The sequence below is a fragment of the Dryas octopetala genome, chromosome 6, assembly GCF_963921425.1.
Source record: "Dryas octopetala chromosome 6, drDryOcto1.1, whole genome shotgun sequence".
NCBI classification, from domain to species: domain Eukaryota; kingdom Viridiplantae; phylum Streptophyta; class Magnoliopsida; order Rosales; family Rosaceae; genus Dryas; species Dryas octopetala.
The window spans coordinates 10098095-10117783 of NC_141371.1; the positions used below are offsets into that span (position 1 = coordinate 10098095).

The following is a 19689-nucleotide window of genomic DNA, read 5'->3' on the forward strand; positions in this document are numbered from 1 at the left end:
CATTCTCATTTAAGCATTTACTTTTTGTTTTATTACCTTGGAAGATATCAAACCCTTAAGCCATCATATTCCTAATCCATTTAGATACGGGAAAATGATCAATTTGGTCCTTGAAGTTTGGTTGTTTTTAATTTAGTTGCTCAAGTTTCAAATTTTTCAGTTGTCTGAAAAATTCATTAATTTGTTTGATGGAAATGTCAGTTCTTATTTCCATTTACAAAATCCATTTGAATTCAACTCTCGGCCTCTTCCTTTCCCAAGCCTTAGGCCTTCTTTATAACAAAAGTAACCTAGGAGGCACAAAAGTGATAGCCAAATCTATGACCTTATGTATCACAGTACCTCATTTTTCTTAAGGTGGTTAAACTTCAGCCATGGTTTTCAGCAGTAAATTAGGGCTCGAGAAAGATGTAAGCACCCAACACCTAATCATATTCATCCAACACTTATTGAAACTTTGGTTTGACACTAAATCATCCCTATCAACTCAGGGGAGGCAGGAGAGGCTCATAAGGTACACAAATATATCATAAAGATTACAATGGTGTACTCCAACTAAAACAATGAGATTAACTATTATCGAATAAAGAGACTCAAAACTGTACGAGGTAATGACAGATTGCAATCTATAAAGAGACTCAAAACTGTCGCACTCAAAACGTAACATAAATGAAATAAAATTCAAGTCAACCAAAGGATTCAACCATATGAGGTCATAGGATCCAAACTAAATGGAAGCATCTATCATGTTCAAGTCTGTGATGCTAGTTTCACAAATAACAGTCATATGCAAGTAACCAAAACTGAGAGGCAGGAATGCCAACAAAGAAGACCCATCAACGCAGCCTTCTTGCTTCTCTTTCCGACTCAAGCAAGGTAAGGACATCCCCCTCCCTCACAGGTCCCTTGACATTCCTCATGATGAAACGATTCTGGTCATCCAAAAACTTGACTCTAACTTGCGTCACCTGCCCTCTAGATCCAGTACGACCCATAACTTTCACTACAATAGCATGCTTTACTGCGGATTCCATTCTTCACCCAAAAAAAAAAATTAATATTAGAAAAATGAATCTTTGATTTAGTTCAAAGCCAACAACCATTTTCTTTGCTTCTAAAAGAAGAAACGAAATACATCTACTAGTGCAGCTGTGCATGCTTGAATTGTAGGAGCACTATGTTTCAATGCAAAGTAGCAATGCCAAATCACGCACGAAGACTTAAGAAATCAAGTGGAGAGACCAATATATCAAATATTACTGTTAGGAAAACAGAGAAACGCAAAAACTCAACAGGGTATCATAAATTCGTGGTATTTGGCAAATATAAAATCCTAGAAAAAACAAAAAATCAGAATCCATTAGAATTGTGTATCAGCACCTAAGAATGGGATAGAACATCCATTTGAACCACATAGTACATTAGTTAATCTAAGCCAAGAATACCTAACATATGCTAACAACAAGCTACCCAAGCATCTTTTTATTTATTTTTTATTACTAGCCATAATATGCAAACTATTAACAAGTCTCAAAATCCTTTGAAAATTAACAACATAAACAGAAAAAAAGTAACAACTTTTCCCATCAGTCTCCATTTTAACTGATGAAAAACCAACAAATTATAAGATAATTATATGTAATCCTACAATTACACTAGACTCTGTTTCCCAAAAAAAATTAACAAAAATTAAAGAAATTGAACAATTCGAAATACAATGGATACCCACATCAAAGAAATTGAAAAATTCACAAACTTAAAATGATCCTGAAGAAGCACCATTGACGTCAATTCAATTTGACAATTATAAGCTTAAAATCTTGTCTATCTTTCAAAAAAATATGAAAAAGGGGAATTGGGGTTAAGCTAGGTACCTCTAATACTCCGAAGGTGGGGACTGCGATGCTGGCCGCCGGCAACGCAGAGAGAGATAAAGAGAGAGAAGGGATCAACGACAGAGACTCAGAGAGAAAGTGAGGAGGTAACGGCGCGGAAAATGAATGAAAAGGGTTAAGGTTTGAGAGCTGGTAACTGCGCGACTTTTTTTTTTTTTTTTTTAATCAAAAATCAAAGAAAAAGATACACACATCCCTCATTCTCGGACAAAAAAAAACATACCCCTCATTCTCAGCCTCACCCCAACCACCTCCCCTCCTTCACCCGGCCCATCCAACCCCCTCCTTCCCTTACCCGACCACTGCAAGCAACACCCGAGCCCCACCCCCAACCTCCTCTTCTCTCTCTTTTCTTCTCTCCTCCCTCTCTTCTTTCCTTCGTCTCGCCTGCAACACCAATGGCCGAGCACATCGTCTCCAACTAGCAAGTCGAGCCTCACCCTTCTTCTCTGAGCTCGCCTGCGACACCGCGCCTCAACCTGCTGCAACCATAGCGAAGCACCACTGCCAACAAAAAAATCGTTGCTGGTTAGGCGGCTATATGCCGAATGGGTCATGGATGTTCGGCGACTACCTGTTGAATGGGTCGTGGATGTTTGGTAGGTGGCTGTCAAAGGAAACTCAAATTTTCGGCAGACCAGTGCCGAATGAAGGAGAAAGCAGAGAGAAGGAGGAGAGAAGAAAAGCGAGAGAGGAGGAGACTGGGGGTGGGGCTCGGGTGCTGCTCTCAGTGGTCGGCTGAGGGGGCGAAGGGCTGGGTGGGTGTGGCTGGGTGAGGAAAAGGCTGATGAGGGAAGAGCTGCATGGGTCGGTGAGGGAGAGGAATGGGCTGGGTGTGTGTTTTTTTTTTGGCCTGTTGATGGGGTGTGCAAAAGAGAGAAAATGGAGTTCGTTTTTGGGTGTGGAAAAGAGAGATGTGTATTTTCCTTCGATTTTTGATTTTTTTAAAGGGTGTGCAAATAGTAGCCATCTTAGGGTTTTTCTCCTAATTAATAGGGAAATTACCAAAATACCCGTAGTCTTAGGATTGTTTTGTAATATTTTAGAATAGAGTTTTTTTTTAAGTCCATGATCGGCCTGCCCATTTGCAAAAGGACACTACTTGAGTCACCCCCTGGGGTATCCCAATGTCACCCCTTCCCCCAAAATAGTAAATTTCGATAATACCGGTGTATGATCGGAACCGTTCACTTTTAGATCACTTATTATAGATCGTCTCTGTAAAAAATCAATTTAATTAGAAATCGTTTGATTATATAATTGTTATTGATTAAATAGAAAAAATCAACGGTTTGGTAAAAAATCACTTTTTAATTGAAAACGATCCATTTTTCTACTTAATTGACAACAGTTATATAATCAAACGATTTTTGATTGATTTAATTTTTAATAAAGATGATCTTTATTTAGTTATCTAAAAAGTGAACGGTTCCGATCATGCACCGGTATTATCGAAATCGAAATTTGGGGGGATGGGGTGACCTTGGAATACCCCCTGAGAGTGACCCAAATATTGTCCTTTGCAAAAACACAGTCACATACTGATCCACTTTAATGAACCAAGCACGTACTCGGAATCACCGACCAAACTAACTGAAGTTGGATCAGATGGGCCTTTCACAAAAAAAAAAAAGGATAATAATAATAATAGCTAAATTAATTTTCTATTCTTGTACATAGTTTGGATCAAGTTTTACTATAAATCTTGGAGTTTCAATTGTTTTGATTTTAGGTATATAGTTTACAAACCATGCAATTTAATAACACGTTAACATTTTGTCCATACTAATTTTCGCAGGTGACTAAACAAGTATTTTACTAGCTTAATTGTAGGCACACAAAGACTTTTCTTTTTACATGTATATGTTACAAAAAGATAAAATAAAATATTATTAGTACTATTTTACGTTATCTTTGGATGTAATTGTGCAACAATAACTAGGGGTTATTGACAAACAGTGACAATAACAACAAAAGGTCGTCGATCGATCTCCCCTTGCTAATTGGTCGGCCTACTAAAAAATGATTCGGCATGTCATTTCTTTTTTAGTGTACATGTTCTTATTTGTTACCAATTTTCTGATTTGTTAAAAACGACGAATTGTTAACGTTTCAATATGTTGATGACTCGGTTTCATAGTACGTGAGTCCCAAGATTAATTCGAAGGCTCGAGACAAATTATAAAATTGAGAATTCGACTCTCTCTATATACATTAAAATGATTTTTTTTTTTATCAACTTAAAGCTCTTCTTATTTTTGAATTGAAATGTTAAATCATTTTTAATTATATGATTTGGTCCTAACGTATATATAAAGAGTCTCTAAAATTAGAAAGCCTTGAATATTTAAGGACTAGCTGGAGGCTAGAACTAGAGATGTTCATGCGTTGCTACTATCTAGGGATGTTAATTAAAGTCACTGAACCTCTCTTTTCAGTTGATAAATTGTTGCAGATTACTGATTAGTGATTTTGAGAGATATATGCTTAATTGGTGAGGCATGTGTACAGGGAGCAATAGACTGCTGCTGATCATATATTGCTCGGTTTCTTGGTGCCTTCACAAGCTAGGGCTCTGAGTGTGCTTAGACGTACTCGATCCTCCTCCTCCCGATCTTGTCCAGATTCTACGTACCATCTGATTGATCTATTGATTCATCTTGTCCTAGCTAGAGTTGTTCATTGTACTAAAAAATTATATCCACCTATATATAATAATAATATTAAGAATACATGTTATAATATTGGTGGACGTAGATACTGTATAACAGTTATACGTAATAATTACTCCCCTTATCCGATATTAAAGTCTATCTACAAATTTTGCCGCATCTATCTGCCTTTACTAATCACACCATATTGCATGTGAATTTGGAATTTTCCATTTGCATGGTTGCCACGTAGGCAAACCTGTGGTTGCCAAGTTTTCTTCTCACATTCCACGTATGTGTGTGTTGGATCCCCATTCTAACCCAAACCAGGTGCATAATCAAGCATTCGTCAAAAACACAAAAACCCAGGGTCCACGTGTCACAAAGCAAACTCATTTATAAACACATGCACCAGATCGAGAGAGACTCTAGCTCAGACAGCGATAAACACCAAAACCACAAGAGAGAGAGTGATAGATATGGCGACGACGACTGGTGTTGCAGGTGCAGTAGGGACAGTGATGATGAAGAAGACGATGAGGGTGATGGTGGCCATTGATGAAAGTGACTGCAGCTTCTATGCGCTCGAGTGGGCCCTTGACCATCTCTTTATTGATGGGTCTAAAGCTGTTGATGATGATGAAGTGGGCATGGTGACACTGGTCCATGTTATGCAGCCATTCCAGCACTACCTCGTGCCGCCGGCGGGGCCCGGCGGCGCCACCTACTATGCAACGCCGTCGATGATGGAATCGGTGCGGAAGGCCCAAGAGGAGAATTCTGCAGCCATACTCTCCCGTGCTTTGCAGATATGCAAAGATAACTTGGTATATATATATTTATCAAAATATTTTAGGCTTAATTTCTGTTAACACGGCTCAACTATTCGAATTCGAAACATTTCTTAATATTAGAGATAAATAACACTAGACTAATAACTAGTTTATATTGAATTATTCTCAATTTGTCGTCCAAAAATTCATTTTAACCCACTTTGTTGTTTTATTAGTCAAGTTAACGCATCGTTCATCAATATTTTACTGCGTAGGTTAGCTTAACTAACTACAAGGATAACATATTTGACGAAATGAGACAATTTAAAACATGAGGTAATTCAAAGGTCAACGTGAGTCTAAATGAATTTTGAAGGGGAAAATGAGAGACATATATAACATAATAAAGCCAATAATAAAGCCAATGTATGTTTCACATTCACACTCTCACAATATGTCAAATACAACATTAATTATACAAAGTAACTATATATGTATATTAAGGTAGGAATTGTTGGTGATCATTTGAAATCTTATGCTGTAAGATTGTGAATCTCAACCATGTATTGTTAATTAAATAGTAAACATATGCAGGTTCATGTTTTATTGTAATGATATGTTCGTACGAGAACATATATAACATGCCATAATGAAACATGACGTACCTATTTTAATATTTATGTGTATAAATTACATATGGGGATTAGGCATTTGGAATATGTATATATTGAACCTTATTGGTTGATGCAGGTCAAAGCAGAGACTCTAATTCTGAATGGAGATCCAAAGGACATGATTTGCCAAGCCTCCGAGCAGATGCATGTAGATCTTCTGGTGGTTGGTAGTCGTGGCCTTGGCATGATCAAGAGGTGAGTACAAAACAATTAAGACTTTTAAGTACCAATTAATCAAGCTAATTTATTCCACTGATCCACTAGGACAATCCATATATGATGAGACATAGCCACTGGTTTCAACTCATTTGTTTGGTAACAAGGAAAATCTTCAGTATCTTTTCATCCTCAAGTCACACATAAATATTCAATCTGAATTTATGCCTCGCCCCATACTCATATTTTAATACCAAATAATGCTAGAAATACCAAATTTTGGATGGCAAATTTGGTAAAACATAATTTGGTATACCTGGCAGTATTTTTTAGGAAATGTTTTAAAAATTTAAATCAACTCTCTACATAAGTCCTTCTGTAAGAGTAATGAACTCACTATGGCATCATAATGTTTCATTTGTATAATTTTTGTTGTTGGGTGCAGAGCATTCTTAGGAAGTGTGAGTGACTACTGTGCACATCATGCAGTATGTCCAGTTGTAATCGTGAAGCCACCAAGGGAGTCTGGGAAATAGCTTGGAGTTGGCCATGCATGGCCTTAGGGTTTGTGATATTAAGAGCAACTTGTAGCACTGCTACTGCAAAAGGTGTAAACCATCAAGTGTAAAGTTCCTTCTTGTAATCACTGGTTTCTTCTTCCGATAAATTTAGCATAAGCTTTTTGTTCATTTAATTTCAGAAAGTCTTCACAGGTAGTGAGGTACATATCATCTGATTTAATAAAACTTGCATTTTGTTGGCTTCCAATTAATTTTACATTTTAAGATTCATTCAGCTACTAATGCTGGACTATTCGACTTTTACATATTGTGATCAAATATCCCATCAACAAAACAAGTAAAAATATTGTTCAGATGGGTAAAGGTCTAATTGCTACACAACAAAACTATCAATCTCATATTACACACATACAAAGAAGAATACATCTAAATTCTAATGATTCATATTGACAATCTGAAATATAACATATCAAATTCTATGTTAAGAGAACTTCTCCCCACAGAAGACATACCAAAGTGATGCCACTTTTTACTTAAAAAAAAAAAAAAAAAAAAAAAAACCAGTTTGATTCTTGAGAGCTTATATAACTAATGGTGAAACTTATTTTTCTAGCCATTACTGGTGCAGTTGTGCCACAACTAAAATATTCAGTTGTATTCTACATTATATGTAAAATAATGCTTTCGGGACGCAAAGAATGCAAAGTTTAAGCTGCATATTAAATTTAATTCCAGTGTTCCCTACGCTCAAACATGTTAGAATACCTTTATGAACCATTTGTGTGCTTTCATTTAACATATGTTAGTGTATGGTCTATCCCATTCAGAATCTATTTCCCTAAGCCAAACAATCACATGCCTCTCTCAAACAATATACACAACTGTATACAAATATGGAACTTCACATAGATCTTTGGGACAGTGGAACTAGGCCAATCAAACTGGGTCAATGGAGGTCCACATCTTTGGGAAGTCAAATAATTTAGCTTGCTTGCTTGCATTCTAGCCCTGCAGATAATTCCCGGTCCCCATAGTTAAAAACAGAAATTTCAACGTCAACACCGGTGTGGAAATAAATTCAAGACTCAGAAACAGACCTGCTGGCTCAGAATTTCCACTGCCACGTTAAGATCCCCATCTGCAGCTGCTAGAGAAACTTCTACCTGTGTCTGTAGCCCATACACCAAGACATTAACATTCAACGATCTTCATTACAACAAGCATGAGCTATACATTTCTAAATATGAACTATGCTACTGTGGCAGCATATTTCATCACTAACCTTGTATCCTTATTAGCTCTACAAATATAAACCACTGTATTTGAAAAAATGCAAACTATATGATGATTTGCTCATTTGATTAGGGAGAAATACAGGTGGATTTAATTCTTTACCCTTTCAAAACCCATTGATACAAGCTTTTGGATTTCTTCTTCAGAAGCAACATAATCCTGCATCCAACAGACAAGTAAACCAAGAGATGTTTATAAACCAGATGAACTGGAAGAACTGGAGAGGGAAACTAAACTAATTAATTAAAAGGACAAACCTGGTGGTGTACAGGAATTTCTGTCGCAGCTGCTACTGGATTATTTATTGTTGGCCGCCTAAAAATACCAAGAAAGAGAAGAGATAGTACCATTTTCCAGCCATAGAAACACAGAAAGCATACTGCCTAGTATTGCTTTATTACCTAATTTAGTAAGAAGCATTTTGACAATTTCGTATTAGTGAGGACTAGGCAAATGATGTATGCAAAAGACAAGCCAGTGAAAAAAGCTCAACCAGATTTGGCAAAGAATCAGGCTTGCCTGGCAGCAATTCAGAGCCAATAAAAAGACCTAAGGGAACTCTTAGGCTAAGAGAACAAAGCTCAACAATGTAAAGGTTCTGTTTTTGCAACATTTAGACATGAACCAGACCTGAGGTTGTAAGGTGATGAGTTTACTCTCCAAGTCACAAAAACCAAAGCATTATTTTTTAATTGATTACCACAGAAAAGTTCACTTTCTATTTGTAAAACGTGCCATACATGCCGTCAATAGTGATTCATCACTAACAATGTTACTTCCAGAATCACCACTACCACCCCAAATATTAAGATTAAACCTTTGTACATCTAGAATAAATGACTGGTACACCTTAACCAATGTAATCAACTTCAGTTGTTACATATGTTTTTCATGTCATGAAGAAAACATAACCCCACAACTGATTCTTAATCAATCCAATGCAACAATGCATTAGTAAAAGAACAAGAAAGGATCATCAGAGCCTTCACATCTGATATACAACCAAATTACTTGTAAACCTAAAAAAACAACTAAGTTATGTTATAAAGCATGCACTAAGAAAGTTTTCCTAATACCTTCCATCAGATAGCTGCTGTCCTGTACCAATAACTGCCATGTCTGATGGGTGTTCTGAGTTGCTATTATCCAACAGTCTAACCTGTAGGTTTGATTCTGAATTAACATCAGAAACCATTTGGCTTCGACCAGCTCCGAGTGTCCTTCCACTCCCAGGAAACATGTGACTGTCTTCTGTTGACTGCATTATTTCAATAGGAGTTTCCCAAATTCAATAAGTTAATCTACATTCACAAAAAAATGAAGGCTAAAAGGTTTAAAGCTGATGTGGGTAAAGTGGGCAAAACACATAGGACCATAGATCAGTTGATTTGAAACAAAAAGGTAAAAAAAGAACTTTTGACCTTTATTCTTTAAAGTGAGAATAGTTTTCATTAGACATGCAAACAATTTTAGTTGATCTTAATGACCACTCCAACCATGATTCTTGCTAATTCAGAACCTGCAAGTCCAACAGCTACTTCTGCCACAGAGACATGAGAAACTAATGTGTCATGTATTGATGCCATAGTGAGCCTTGATGCACGGCAACAAAACTCATTAAAACTAAGTGTTTTGCGTAGTAAGAAGGCAGTTTTGTAAAATTTATATACACTGAGATTCACAAAGGTAGACCAAATATACTACTCAAACTTATGATGTCGAATACCAATTGACCTTCAGCCACAATGACATGAATCAAGAATATGGCACAAACGAGTCAAAGTCCTCACCAGACATAAGGCCTGTCTACAAATAGTAACCAGCATAACCTTGATATGTAAACACTTCTTTTGTTAAAAGTGTTAGCACTTTAACAATGATAGCCAAAAACAATCCATACCTTGGCATACAGGTTGATAATTGCAAAAATAGTGTGTACTTTAAAAGTTGACTCAAAGGTAAAACATTTATTTCTCAAACACCTTTAAAGATCCTCAAAAGGTGATAAACACAATACCTGTGCAGACGTTTCCCTCTGTGGAATCCATGACGACAAGTTTCTCCAGATGTTTCCCGAAAATAATCCACTGGTTAAGAAAATATATTTTGAATCTTATAATATAGACAACTATAGTCTTTTAAGAAAAGGAACTTACCTAAAATCAGTAAAGAGAGAGAGAAAAAAAAAATGTGATAACTTACCCAGATGTTGTACCTTGGCTTGAATATGTAGGGATGTAAGCTGAAGGATTCCCACCAGTGCACATAATAAATTTAGGACGCCTCACACAAGTTGACTGAAAGCATAAAGGTTTTTTAAAAGAATGCATAGGTGGAATTAGATAAAAATAATAATAGTGAATTTCCAAATTGATCAATTATCAGAAGCTGTAAAAGACTTACAAGCAACAAGGATGCCTCAACTGTAGAATAGAAGGACGTTCCAGGAATGAGGATATTGAATAAGCCGTAAGTATCTGTATTGCAAAGACGACATTATAGCATTCCCACCAACTTCGTCACATCACATGTATGGCAGAACAAGATAGGAGATTAGAAAGGGCGAAACTTACATGCAAAACCAGACAAAATGCCACATAGGTGTCCTAGTAATGAAACATTTGACATAATAAGCTGGAACACTACCAGCAAGATCCATGCGTACCTGAAATAGATATTCAAGTAAATATGTCAAACTTCTAAAGCATATGGAAACGTAAAAATGAAAAGAATTAAACTTCCCAAAAGCATGTTATTGCAATTACCACTTAGCAGGCACATTAAAGAGTCCAAACACACTGCAGAGCAGAAGGAAAGTTTGTGAGTTAGTAGAACCCAATACATTGGCCAGAAATGGAAGATATTTCTCGGTGAAAAGTGACAAAATCATGTCATATAATACACTTGAATTTAAGCATTAGAAAAAGCCAACCTTCTAGTTTGGTGTCCACTCAGACTTGTCTCTATAACAATCATAGAGAACAAGATTCCTGAGAAGCCTATTGCACACTCATTCATGAGAAATGCAAAAGAGTGAAAAGGATTATAGGTCAACACAAGTGCAATCAGAAGATGAAACAACGCATTGCTTGTGGCCAACAGAATGATTATGAACAACAAGCGGACAGATCCCATGATCCTCTCCAATTCAGAACCCAAAGGAACCAATGCCATCATGTTGAACAGCACATGAAGCAGTGAACCATGAAACAGAGTGGAGGTATAAATCCTATAGACTGAAAAAGACAATAAAAAGTTGATCCATGAGATGATGCCAGATTGCAAAACAATAAAGGGATACTAATTTTTTTTTTTTTTCTATTAAGAAAATAAATCCCCACAAAAATAGTTTTTATTACTTAGCTTAAACTAGATTAAGCTTTTGATTATAAAGAAAAAATAATCGGTATATCAAAATGAGCAGCTGTGCAATTTTTTATTTAAGGCTTCAAATTAGGCAAGATTGTGTCGTAGCCTGAATGTTAGAGGGACTGAATTACAAATTGTTATGGTAGGCTCAAAGTTTAGGTTTACAAAGATCATGATCTAGAACAATATCTGGTTGAAGATACTACAGGCATGTTTCTAGGTCCGTGGGCTGGACGTATACACAGCAGAATTCAAGGGACTAACCAAATCAATTTAGCAGCATTGGTGTTAAAGTCACTAAATTATTCTTATAACTTAAAGCATCCACATCCATGCAACAACTTATTTCCAATGTTACAGAAATAGTAAAGATATAAGAACACCAAATAGTTCAATACTATACATATATACATGATACAGTGGTCTTAGATTATGTCATTCATTTGTTTAATGGACACAACCAAGAATTCTGATATTAATTAATGAATGTACCAATTGTCTCAGATTTCACTTTCAGAAATTTACCTTGGAAGTGCGAGATAACTGCAGAGGGCAAAAAACAAACTTCGTAAAAGGAGTCGTAGCCAGCCAAGAGACAGATCAAGTAAATAGTTCCACACACAAAAACCACCGCAGAAGTAAGGAAAGGAATGCCTTCCCACCATTGCCCCAACCTAGTTTGCAATCCTGCCTATACACCCAAACACATACACAATGTGAAATTACTAGAACCCATAAATTTTAGAAAAATAATCTTCTGCATGAAAATATTGTGTCCGTTGCAAAATTAATGGAACAAGGACAGTATTTCATTTTAGTGAGTAAAAGTGTAAAACATGATCTCAGAACACACACACCATCACACCTTATGAAGACTGTCCTAAGTAAATACCAATTAAAAATTATAGAATTTTTGTAAAACAAAATATAATGAAAGCAAACATAGGGTTCCAAAATTTAATCCACGATTTATTTAAGTTTCATAATATTGAAGCCAAACACAACGAACACACCCAAGACAGATTGGAACACAAAGAAGAAAATAAAAGAAGCAAGAAATTTCTAATACCCCCAGCATTTCACTCAAAGTAAAGTATAAATATATATCAAGCAATAAAAACTAAAAGAAAAAAAAAATTGAAAAGAATAGTGTATATGAAGCAACTGCGAATTTTGCTCCAATTCGATAAACTCAAAGAACTAAAGTCCACTGGTCAATATATACTGATTTCAGCAAAAATTTTACCTCATTCTTAACTTAACGGGACTCAGAATTTCAGTTTCGTTTAATTTCCAGTTCCGCATTTTCTCAGCAACCAAACAAAAGATAAAGAGAAAACTAGAAGTCTCTGAGAAATGGGCGAGGTTGAATTGAAGCAAGAGAATATAGGAGAGAGAATGTGTTAGATCGGAGATAAAAGCTTACCTCGGAAACGATGTTTGGTCTCATCTTCTTGCTTTGCCTTGGTTTGTTCTCTCTCTCTCGCTCTCTCTGTGACTTCGTTTTGAAAAAAATGTTAGTTGGAGTCTTTGCAGCACCGATCACTATGTTATGTGCGTTGTGCGGGGAATCTCGAACTCTCCAAAGTCCGCGAATGCTTTCAAGTCGGGTCGTAGTACGGGCGGGTTGGCCCGAAAAAGCAATAATGAATAACGTGAGTTGCGATGCGATTTCGGTTTGGATCACATTAGTTTTGGATTCCGGGTTAATCTAGAAGGTTTTTATGCAAATGGAATTCTCTCCTTTTTTTTTTTTTTTTTTTTTTTTTTTTTCAAGCGAAAATTAAAAATGGTTGAATGAATAAGGAAAGATGCTCACAAATAATACAAGCCTGTCGACTTTGTAGTTTTACCATCACGCTTAGTTGTGAAATGTTAATAGGCAACTACAAGAAGTAATACATACAAATTTTTTTTTTAATAGAACATATTTATACCTAACCAACAATTACAATGAGCGTTTGGATTCTCATTTATAATGTTAACTTGAATTGTTTAATTATAACAAGTGGGTTTATTTATAATTGGAAAGTATGTAATGAGTGTTTATTCATTAAGCATTTTTAACTTTCTTTTTATGGAAAATGAGTTTCTTTTTTTCTTAAATAAGATATTTCGAATAAAAGAAAATTTGGATTGAATACCTAATCCTAAAAATTATGAAGCAAATCAACACATGCCCCCTTTCACTTTAATTGTTGAAAAGGGCTATGAGTCTTTGATGTCTGGAACTCTGGATATGGATTGGGCCTTTCTGCAACCGTCATATAAATCGGGGGCAATATGCAGTGGCATATGAACAGCGTTTTAAATGACCATGAGTCTTAACGCTTAACTGAACTAACATCAATAGCTGAAACGATGATAGGCAATAGCAATTATCTCTTTTGAATTTCAAGTTTCATATTCGTGCTTCTTCGTCTTCCCCTCACTCAAAACCTAAATATAAACACACAAACACCCATAGAGGGAAGTGAGAGAGAGAGAGAGAGAGAGAGAGAGAGAGAGAGAGAGAGAGAGAGAGAGAGAGAGAGAGAGAACTGCTATTCTACAACAGATCAGAGGATATGGAGACATTTGTCTTCAAGAACTTAACAAGGAACATTTATATCCTTTGAACCTTTGCATGAAACAAGTCAACATAGCAAATCAAAGTTTAGCTTAGCAAATTTGGGCGAGAGCGTTGGAGAAATGGAAGCACAGCGAGAGATAATAATACAGACCAGAATAGCAGTACATACTGCACTGCTTTAGCCTGACTTGACGAAGTATGAGGCTTCTGTCATCATCTTTCTAGCATCCAGAATATGCGATTGCCCAGCTGTTGAATCTGCAAACAAAGTTCACGAAAATAGCCAAGTTTGTCACCATCAGAATTTGAAAGACAAGAAAGAATGAAAACGTTCGTACAATGAGTACATCCTGCTCGGAACAATATTGCCTCTCCCAATTTTTAAATAAGAATAAGCAAATAAAAAAGCAGATTACTGTTAATTGTCTGCAAAATACTTGGTCCTAAGCATGCATACTAACCGTGTTTATAGCATTAACCTATAGACACGTGGAGATGACATTGAGAATAAAAAAATATATGGTGCAATAAATGTAGGGTTTCCATAACATATTGTCATGTAGGAAGAAAGAAATTTTCCCCAATCAGTCTTCACTTACAAGTTTAGGATCCAATGAGAAGAAAGAGTTTCTACTTCTCTAGATCCCACCCTCCTAATCTCGTCACAGGATCATAATTTGTGAACAGACGAAACTCGTTTGCTAGTTTGCTAGCGTGCCGAGGCCTAAAACCACATGGAAGCAATCCCATGAGCTCAGCTGCTCTCTCTTTCTGCACCTCTCCTGCAAGCCATCATAAAACGATTTAGTTAGATGCACCAAACCTGGAAGATGCTATGAACAATATTTGGTTAATTTATATTTCTACAACAATAATCTCATTGGTCAATCTTACAGTGTATGAATGGCAATAGCCTTCCTATGTTTTTCCAACTATATACATACTGTAGGAAGGAAATTGGGCAGTGTCTACCTGTGAGCAGAAGCACGCACGATTTTTCTGATCGCACAAGAAATGAAATAGTTTGAGTGACTTTCTCCAAACACTCCTGACTCTGTAAACATCAGTGATACAATGTCAGAAAATTGTTCGTAAGCATCGTAACACTAGAAAACCATAACTTCACAGCCAGATTAACAGAAAAAAAAAAAAAAAAACATATTCCCAAATCACCTTGACCAGAAATAAGTAGCCAAAACACGGAACAGGAGCTGAAGCCACCAAAAGACACGTAAAACTATCTGTGCCACATTTACTAACGGTATAACGACCACATCCCTGATGTGGGACTCACATGGGACCCATCTCTGCTGAAATGGGTTCCAGCTCACCTCCATGAGAGATGTGGCAAAGCAATGTACACAGTCAATGACAATGTGGTACATATTGATCACACAAAACTGTTAAATACAGTAATTCAATTGCACTAGAAAGTCTAGAATAGTAGAATGCACTTCAAAATTCCTCAATCCAAATAACCCTTTTTGGACATACAAAAAAAAAAGTGTTAGTTTCCAAAATTTCTCAATCCAAATAAGGCAGCCTCGTACAGAGTGCATGAAGATTCAGATTTTTTTGTTTACTAAAACAGCAGATTCCCATGAATGAAAAAGCAAATGCCTGTAACATTAATCACCGAACAAACTGACTTCACTAAAACAAAGTGAACAAAGACGAATGCTCTTAAACCAAATGACATAAAGAAGCATGATTTTGCTCACCAAGTAAGGAGGATCAGCAACTACAATGTCAAAAGCATGGTTGAGCTCCAAGGGCAAGTCTTCAGGTCGGTTGTAATCATAGAACGTGAAATCACTACCATATTGCCCAAACCGGTTGTCATATTCAAGCAGTTGTACGGACACATCAGAATCAATACTCTGAAAATCGAAAAAACCAGAAAAAATCAAAAACAGAAATTTGAAAGCATTGAACCCAGAAAGCTAACAGACGAAAATGACCTTGAGATAGGCGTAGAGCGAGGGGCAAGCGACGCAAGCGACCCGACGAGTGGAGGCCGGGTCGGAGTCCGATTCGCAGAGAGTGAGAACCTCCTGGGCTAGGGTTTGGGCGGTGTGAGGGTCGTACCAGAACTGGCTCAGCCTCCAGTCCTCGGAGAGCAGAGCCGGCGCCGGTGCCGAGTCTGTTCCTCGGCTCTCATCGGCGGCGGTGGTGTCGTCGGTTGAGGACTGGGTTTGCTCGGCCAGGAACTCCTTGAGAGCCGCTAGGGCTTGAAGGCTTAGGGTCGGTGTGTCGTCGTCGTCGACTTCGACGTCGTCGTTTTTGTTGTTGTGGTGTGGTTTCATTTCTTGCAGAGTGGCGGTGAAGAGTGAAGCTGAGGAAGGAAGCTTAACAACTAACGAGTAACGAGTTTAGGTGGGAGGAATGGGGTGTGTTTGGAGAGGGGGTTAGTTAATGTGAGCATGGGATCGGGATTTTACTTAAAATGGTTAGGGAAAGCTTCTTAAAATAGTTGATGGCTTATTTATTTCTTCCTAGGTTGTACTTGTTTATGACTTATGACTTATGAGACATCGGTTTTTTTTGCACTTTATCTCATAAGTGTAAAAGAATATAAAATATTTAATTTAGAGCCACTAAAACTAAATGAGAAATATTATCATATTATTTAAAATTCAAATTTGTACAAAAGAGTAACGCCACTAACACCTTTATAGTTTAAGGAAATTGTTTAGGATTTAAGGTTTTCACAAGTAAAATTGTTTAGATGTTAATAATTGTACATGAGCATCACACTTCATGGTCAGACACAGCCAAGAGTAGGGCTGGGTTCGGTACGGTTACCGAACCGATTGACCCCAACCGACCACCGAACCGACACTGGTCGGAATGGCCAAATTCGTCCCGCCTCCGCCTCCGCCAGGATCGGTCAACCGACTTTTCGGTATACCGATATATTGATCGGAACGGTTCGGTCTGGATCCATTCCGACCATGGTTATTGGGCTTCATTTGGGCCAAAAATATGATTATTGGGCTTCGGTTTGGGCCCAAAATGTGAGGCTTTTTATAGGTTTGTGGTTATGTTTTAGGCCAATTTCTGGGTTTAAAACACATTATGGGTAGTTTTAAACCCATAAATTGGCCTAAAACATTTACACAATTATACAGTCACAACTCACAAGCAACTTAAGAAAATAAGTTAAATAAAATAAGTAAATAACCATACCATTAAAATGTTTAAACATACTTAACATTAATTCATTACAATATCAGTTTGTTGAAACTTCAAATTACAAACTATTATCAAAATAAAAATATAGTAATATACATAACTAAATAAAACTTGCCAACAACAAGCATGCACTGCATGCCAAGCACTATTCTCAATTTCTCATCAGCAACCGAGCAAGTTAAACCATTCACAAAAATGTGACCTTCACCAACAAGCAACCATTGACCATTCACTAAGATTGGCAGGAACCTAACCTTCATCAGCTATCAACAAATTAACTTTTTACTATCAGCAACATTCAATACAAATCATGAGCAGGAACATTCAAGAAAATGCATGTCAGCTACAATATTATTGCATACCTTGAGCAGCAACATTCAGCAGTAACCAACTTCATGCTACTGTTGTTGAGTGTGAACTAGTGCACACTGCAAAAAGAAATCAAAGGCATTAAAGTTTAAAGTTTAAACAATCAATCAACAACAAAAAATGCAAGCTACAAGCAGCAGGATACAAGAATGTAATAAACCAAAAATGCAAGCTATAAACAAAGTATTAAACTTAGTAACTTACTGTATTGAGTGGATTCTAAATCTTCAAGTTCCTTGTAGAATTCCACTTCCTCATCAGCTGGCTCCTTGTAGAAATTGAAATCTTCAGCTCTAAGCCAATCACTAGTACACACTAGTGCCTCTACCATTTTGGGAGTCAAGGAAGCTCTAAAGGGATCTACAATCCTCCTACCCAAGCTAAAAGCATTTTCACTAGCTACTGTTGAAGTTGGGATTGAGAGTATATCTTTTGCAACCTTAGCAAGTGTTGGATACCAAGATTGATTCACCTTCCACCAATCTAAGAGATCAAAGTTATTGTTTTCTAATTTTTCAAAAGGGTCACTGAAATACTTATCAACCTCATTGCTAATCTCTGCTGCTTCTTCCTCCATTCTTTTCCTTTTGAGTTTCAACTCAAGTCTTGAAAGTCCACTTTCTGGTGCTACAGGCTGGCTGGAAGTTGGAGGCACTGGGACACTGCTGCTGCCTGCCCCTCTGTACTCATTATACAGATTCAACAAGCACTGTTTAATCTCACCAACAACCTGTGAGATCCTTTCAGCATCTGCCCCAGTCTCCTCAAGCACTGTTTTGATGGCTTCAAGTTTGTATCTAGGGTCTAGGACATGGGAAACAAAAACCAATTTGTTCAAGCCTTCAAAACTACCCCAATACTTATTGAACTTGGTCAGCATGGATTCTGCCACCTTCATCAAAACCAGATTACTATGCATTTGGGTTTTTTCTATGATTTCTATTTGCAACTCAGATAACACAACAAACAATAGATGAGAGGTAGCAGTTTTGGTTGCACTTAAGGTCAGTGTAGCATCATAAATTTTTTTCAGAAAATGAACAAATGCATCTGCTTTCTCCCAATCTTCATCACTTGGGGGCCCCACCCTCTTACTGCCACCACCCTCTTTCTCATTAAAATAATTCACAAAAGGAGCATTCTCCTCTGCCATCCTTTTAAACACCAATTTAAACTTAGCAGCCCCATCTAGCATCTTATAGGTGGAATTCCACCTAGTTACAACATCCATGGGCACATTGCTCATTGCCCCCTTCTTCAACACCACACAATACTCCCTAAACTTGTCTAACCTTGCAGGACTTGAGTGAATGTATTTGGCACAGTTTCTGATTGCCTCTATTGAGCTAGCCAGCTCCTTCAACCCATCCTTAACTATAAGATTGAGTATGTGACAAGCACATCTCATATGTAAATACATCCCATCAAACATCAAATTATTCATCTCCTTCAATCTCTTGGCCATGTATTCTACAGCCCCATCATTGGCAGAAGCATTATCAACTGTAATGCTAAAGATCTTTTCAATCCCCCAACCTCTCAAACAACTCCCCAAACACCTCCCTATGTCTTCACCTTTGTGACTTGTGATTTTTGTGAAATTAATTATCCTTTTGTGTAATTTCCACTCACTGTCCATAAAATGGGCAGTGACCACCATATAGTTAATGTTTTGGACACTTGTCCAAGTATCAGTGGTGATACTAACCCTTTGATCACCTATAACACTCATAATTTTAGCCTTCTCCAAATTGAATAAGTCTAAGACACCTGCAGCAACCTTCTTCCTATCTGGTATCTTAAACTTGGGACACAAGTCAGATATCAGGTCCTTAAAACCAGCTGCCTCAACCACCCTAAAAGGCATTTCATCCATTATCACCCACCTAACAACCTTCTCCTCAAGCCTTTTTTGATTAAATGTATGGGGAACCAATGGAGCCCCCATACCGTCTTGTGTTAGAGTGGATTGGCCTTTAGGAAGAACATTTCCCTTGTAACCAGGATTGTTTGGACACTTTTTCTCTATGTGATTCCTAATACCAGTTGTCCCATTGTGTTTGGCATGGGCAGGCATTTCATGTTTGCAAGTGTTGCAAACAGCCCAAGGATACATGACCCCTTTTGAATTTTGCTTGGTAACTTTGGTGCAAAATGACCACACATCAGAACCCCTACTCTTCTTAGCCATCACTGGTTCAGACTCTCCTTGTTCATCTTG

General features: G+C 37.2%; 4 protein-coding genes across 4 annotated transcripts; 1 reads left to right on the forward strand and 3 right to left on the reverse strand.

Moving 5' to 3' along the window:
- Positions 1–600: 600 nt before the first annotated feature.
- LOC147282230 (small ribosomal subunit protein eS28) lies at positions 601–2041 on the reverse strand. Its single transcript, XM_086248066.1, has 2 exons — positions 1875–2041; positions 601–1035 (listed from the first exon to the last, which is right to left on the reverse strand). The coding sequence occupies exon 2, from the start codon at positions 1032–1034 to the stop codon at positions 837–839; it is 198 nt and encodes a 65-aa protein (XP_086104192.1). The 5' UTR covers position 1035; positions 1875–2041; the 3' UTR covers positions 601–836.
- A 3041-nt stretch (positions 2042–5082) lies between these two features.
- On the forward strand, positions 5083–6835 carry LOC147282231 (universal stress protein A-like protein). Its single transcript, XM_086248676.1, has 3 exons — positions 5083–5373; positions 6070–6188; positions 6595–6835. Exons 1-3 carry the CDS (start codon positions 5083–5085, stop codon positions 6683–6685), a joined length of 501 nt encoding a protein of 166 aa, XP_086104802.1. The 3' UTR covers positions 6686–6835.
- A 532-nt stretch (positions 6836–7367) lies between these two features.
- Positions 7368–12899, reverse strand: RBL15 (RHOMBOID-like protein 15). Its single transcript, XM_086247507.1, has 13 exons — positions 12759–12899; positions 11858–12023; positions 10896–11199; positions 10729–10761; positions 10537–10628; positions 10367–10440; positions 10166–10260; positions 9981–10050; positions 9040–9221; positions 8221–8278; positions 8066–8122; positions 7768–7839; positions 7368–7678 (listed from the first exon to the last, which is right to left on the reverse strand). The coding sequence occupies exons 1-13, from the start codon at positions 12780–12782 to the stop codon at positions 7673–7675; spliced, it is 1233 nt and encodes a 410-aa protein (XP_086103633.1). The 5' UTR covers positions 12783–12899; the 3' UTR covers positions 7368–7672.
- A 977-nt stretch (positions 12900–13876) lies between these two features.
- LOC147282233 (nucleic acid binding / methyltransferase) lies at positions 13877–16347 on the reverse strand. Its single transcript, XM_086248681.1, has 5 exons — positions 15866–16347; positions 15626–15784; positions 14877–14958; positions 14504–14686; positions 13877–14162 (listed from the first exon to the last, which is right to left on the reverse strand). The coding sequence occupies exons 1-4, from the start codon at positions 16208–16210 to the stop codon at positions 14535–14537; spliced, it is 738 nt and encodes a 245-aa protein (XP_086104807.1). The 5' UTR covers positions 16211–16347; the 3' UTR covers positions 13877–14162; positions 14504–14534.
- Positions 16348–19689: the final 3342 nt, after the last annotated feature.

Excerpts from the sequence above, each read along its gene's own strand:
- LOC147282230 (XM_086248066.1), bottom strand. The coding sequence starts at position 1,034 with ATGGAATCCGCAGTAAAGCATGCTATTGTAGTGAAAGTTATGGGTCGT.
- LOC147282231 (XM_086248676.1), top strand. The coding sequence starts at position 5,083 with ATGAGGGTGATGGTGGCCATTGATGAAAGTGACTGCAGCTTCTATGCG. Across the intron at positions 5,374-6,069 it reads AGATATGCAAAGATAACTTG|GTCAAAGCAGAGACTCTAAT; the intron begins GTATATATATAT and ends TGGTTGATGCAG. Across the intron at positions 6,189-6,594 it reads GGCCTTGGCATGATCAAGAG|AGCATTCTTAGGAAGTGTGA; the intron begins GTGAGTACAAAA and ends TGTTGGGTGCAG.
- RBL15 (XM_086247507.1), bottom strand. The coding sequence starts at position 12,782 with ATGAGACCAAACATCGTTTCCGAG. Across the intron at positions 10,051-10,165 it reads AGCCAAGGTACAACATCTGG|TGGATTATTTTCGGGAAACA; the intron begins GTAAGTTATCAC and ends TTTCTTAACCAG. Across the intron at positions 7,840-8,065 it reads TATCAATGGGTTTTGAAAGG|ACACAGGTAGAAGTTTCTCT; the intron begins GTAAAGAATTAA and ends TATGGGCTACAG.
- LOC147282233 (XM_086248681.1), bottom strand. The coding sequence starts at position 16,210 with ATGAAACCACACCACAACAACAAAAACGACGACGTCGAAGTCGACGAC. Across the intron at positions 14,959-15,625 it reads TTGCTGATCCTCCTTACTTG|AGTCAGGAGTGTTTGGAGAA; the intron begins GTGAGCAAAATC and ends TGATGTTTACAG. Across the intron at positions 14,687-14,876 it reads GTGCGTGCTTCTGCTCACAG|GAGAGGTGCAGAAAGAGAGA; the intron begins GTAGACACTGCC and ends GATGGCTTGCAG.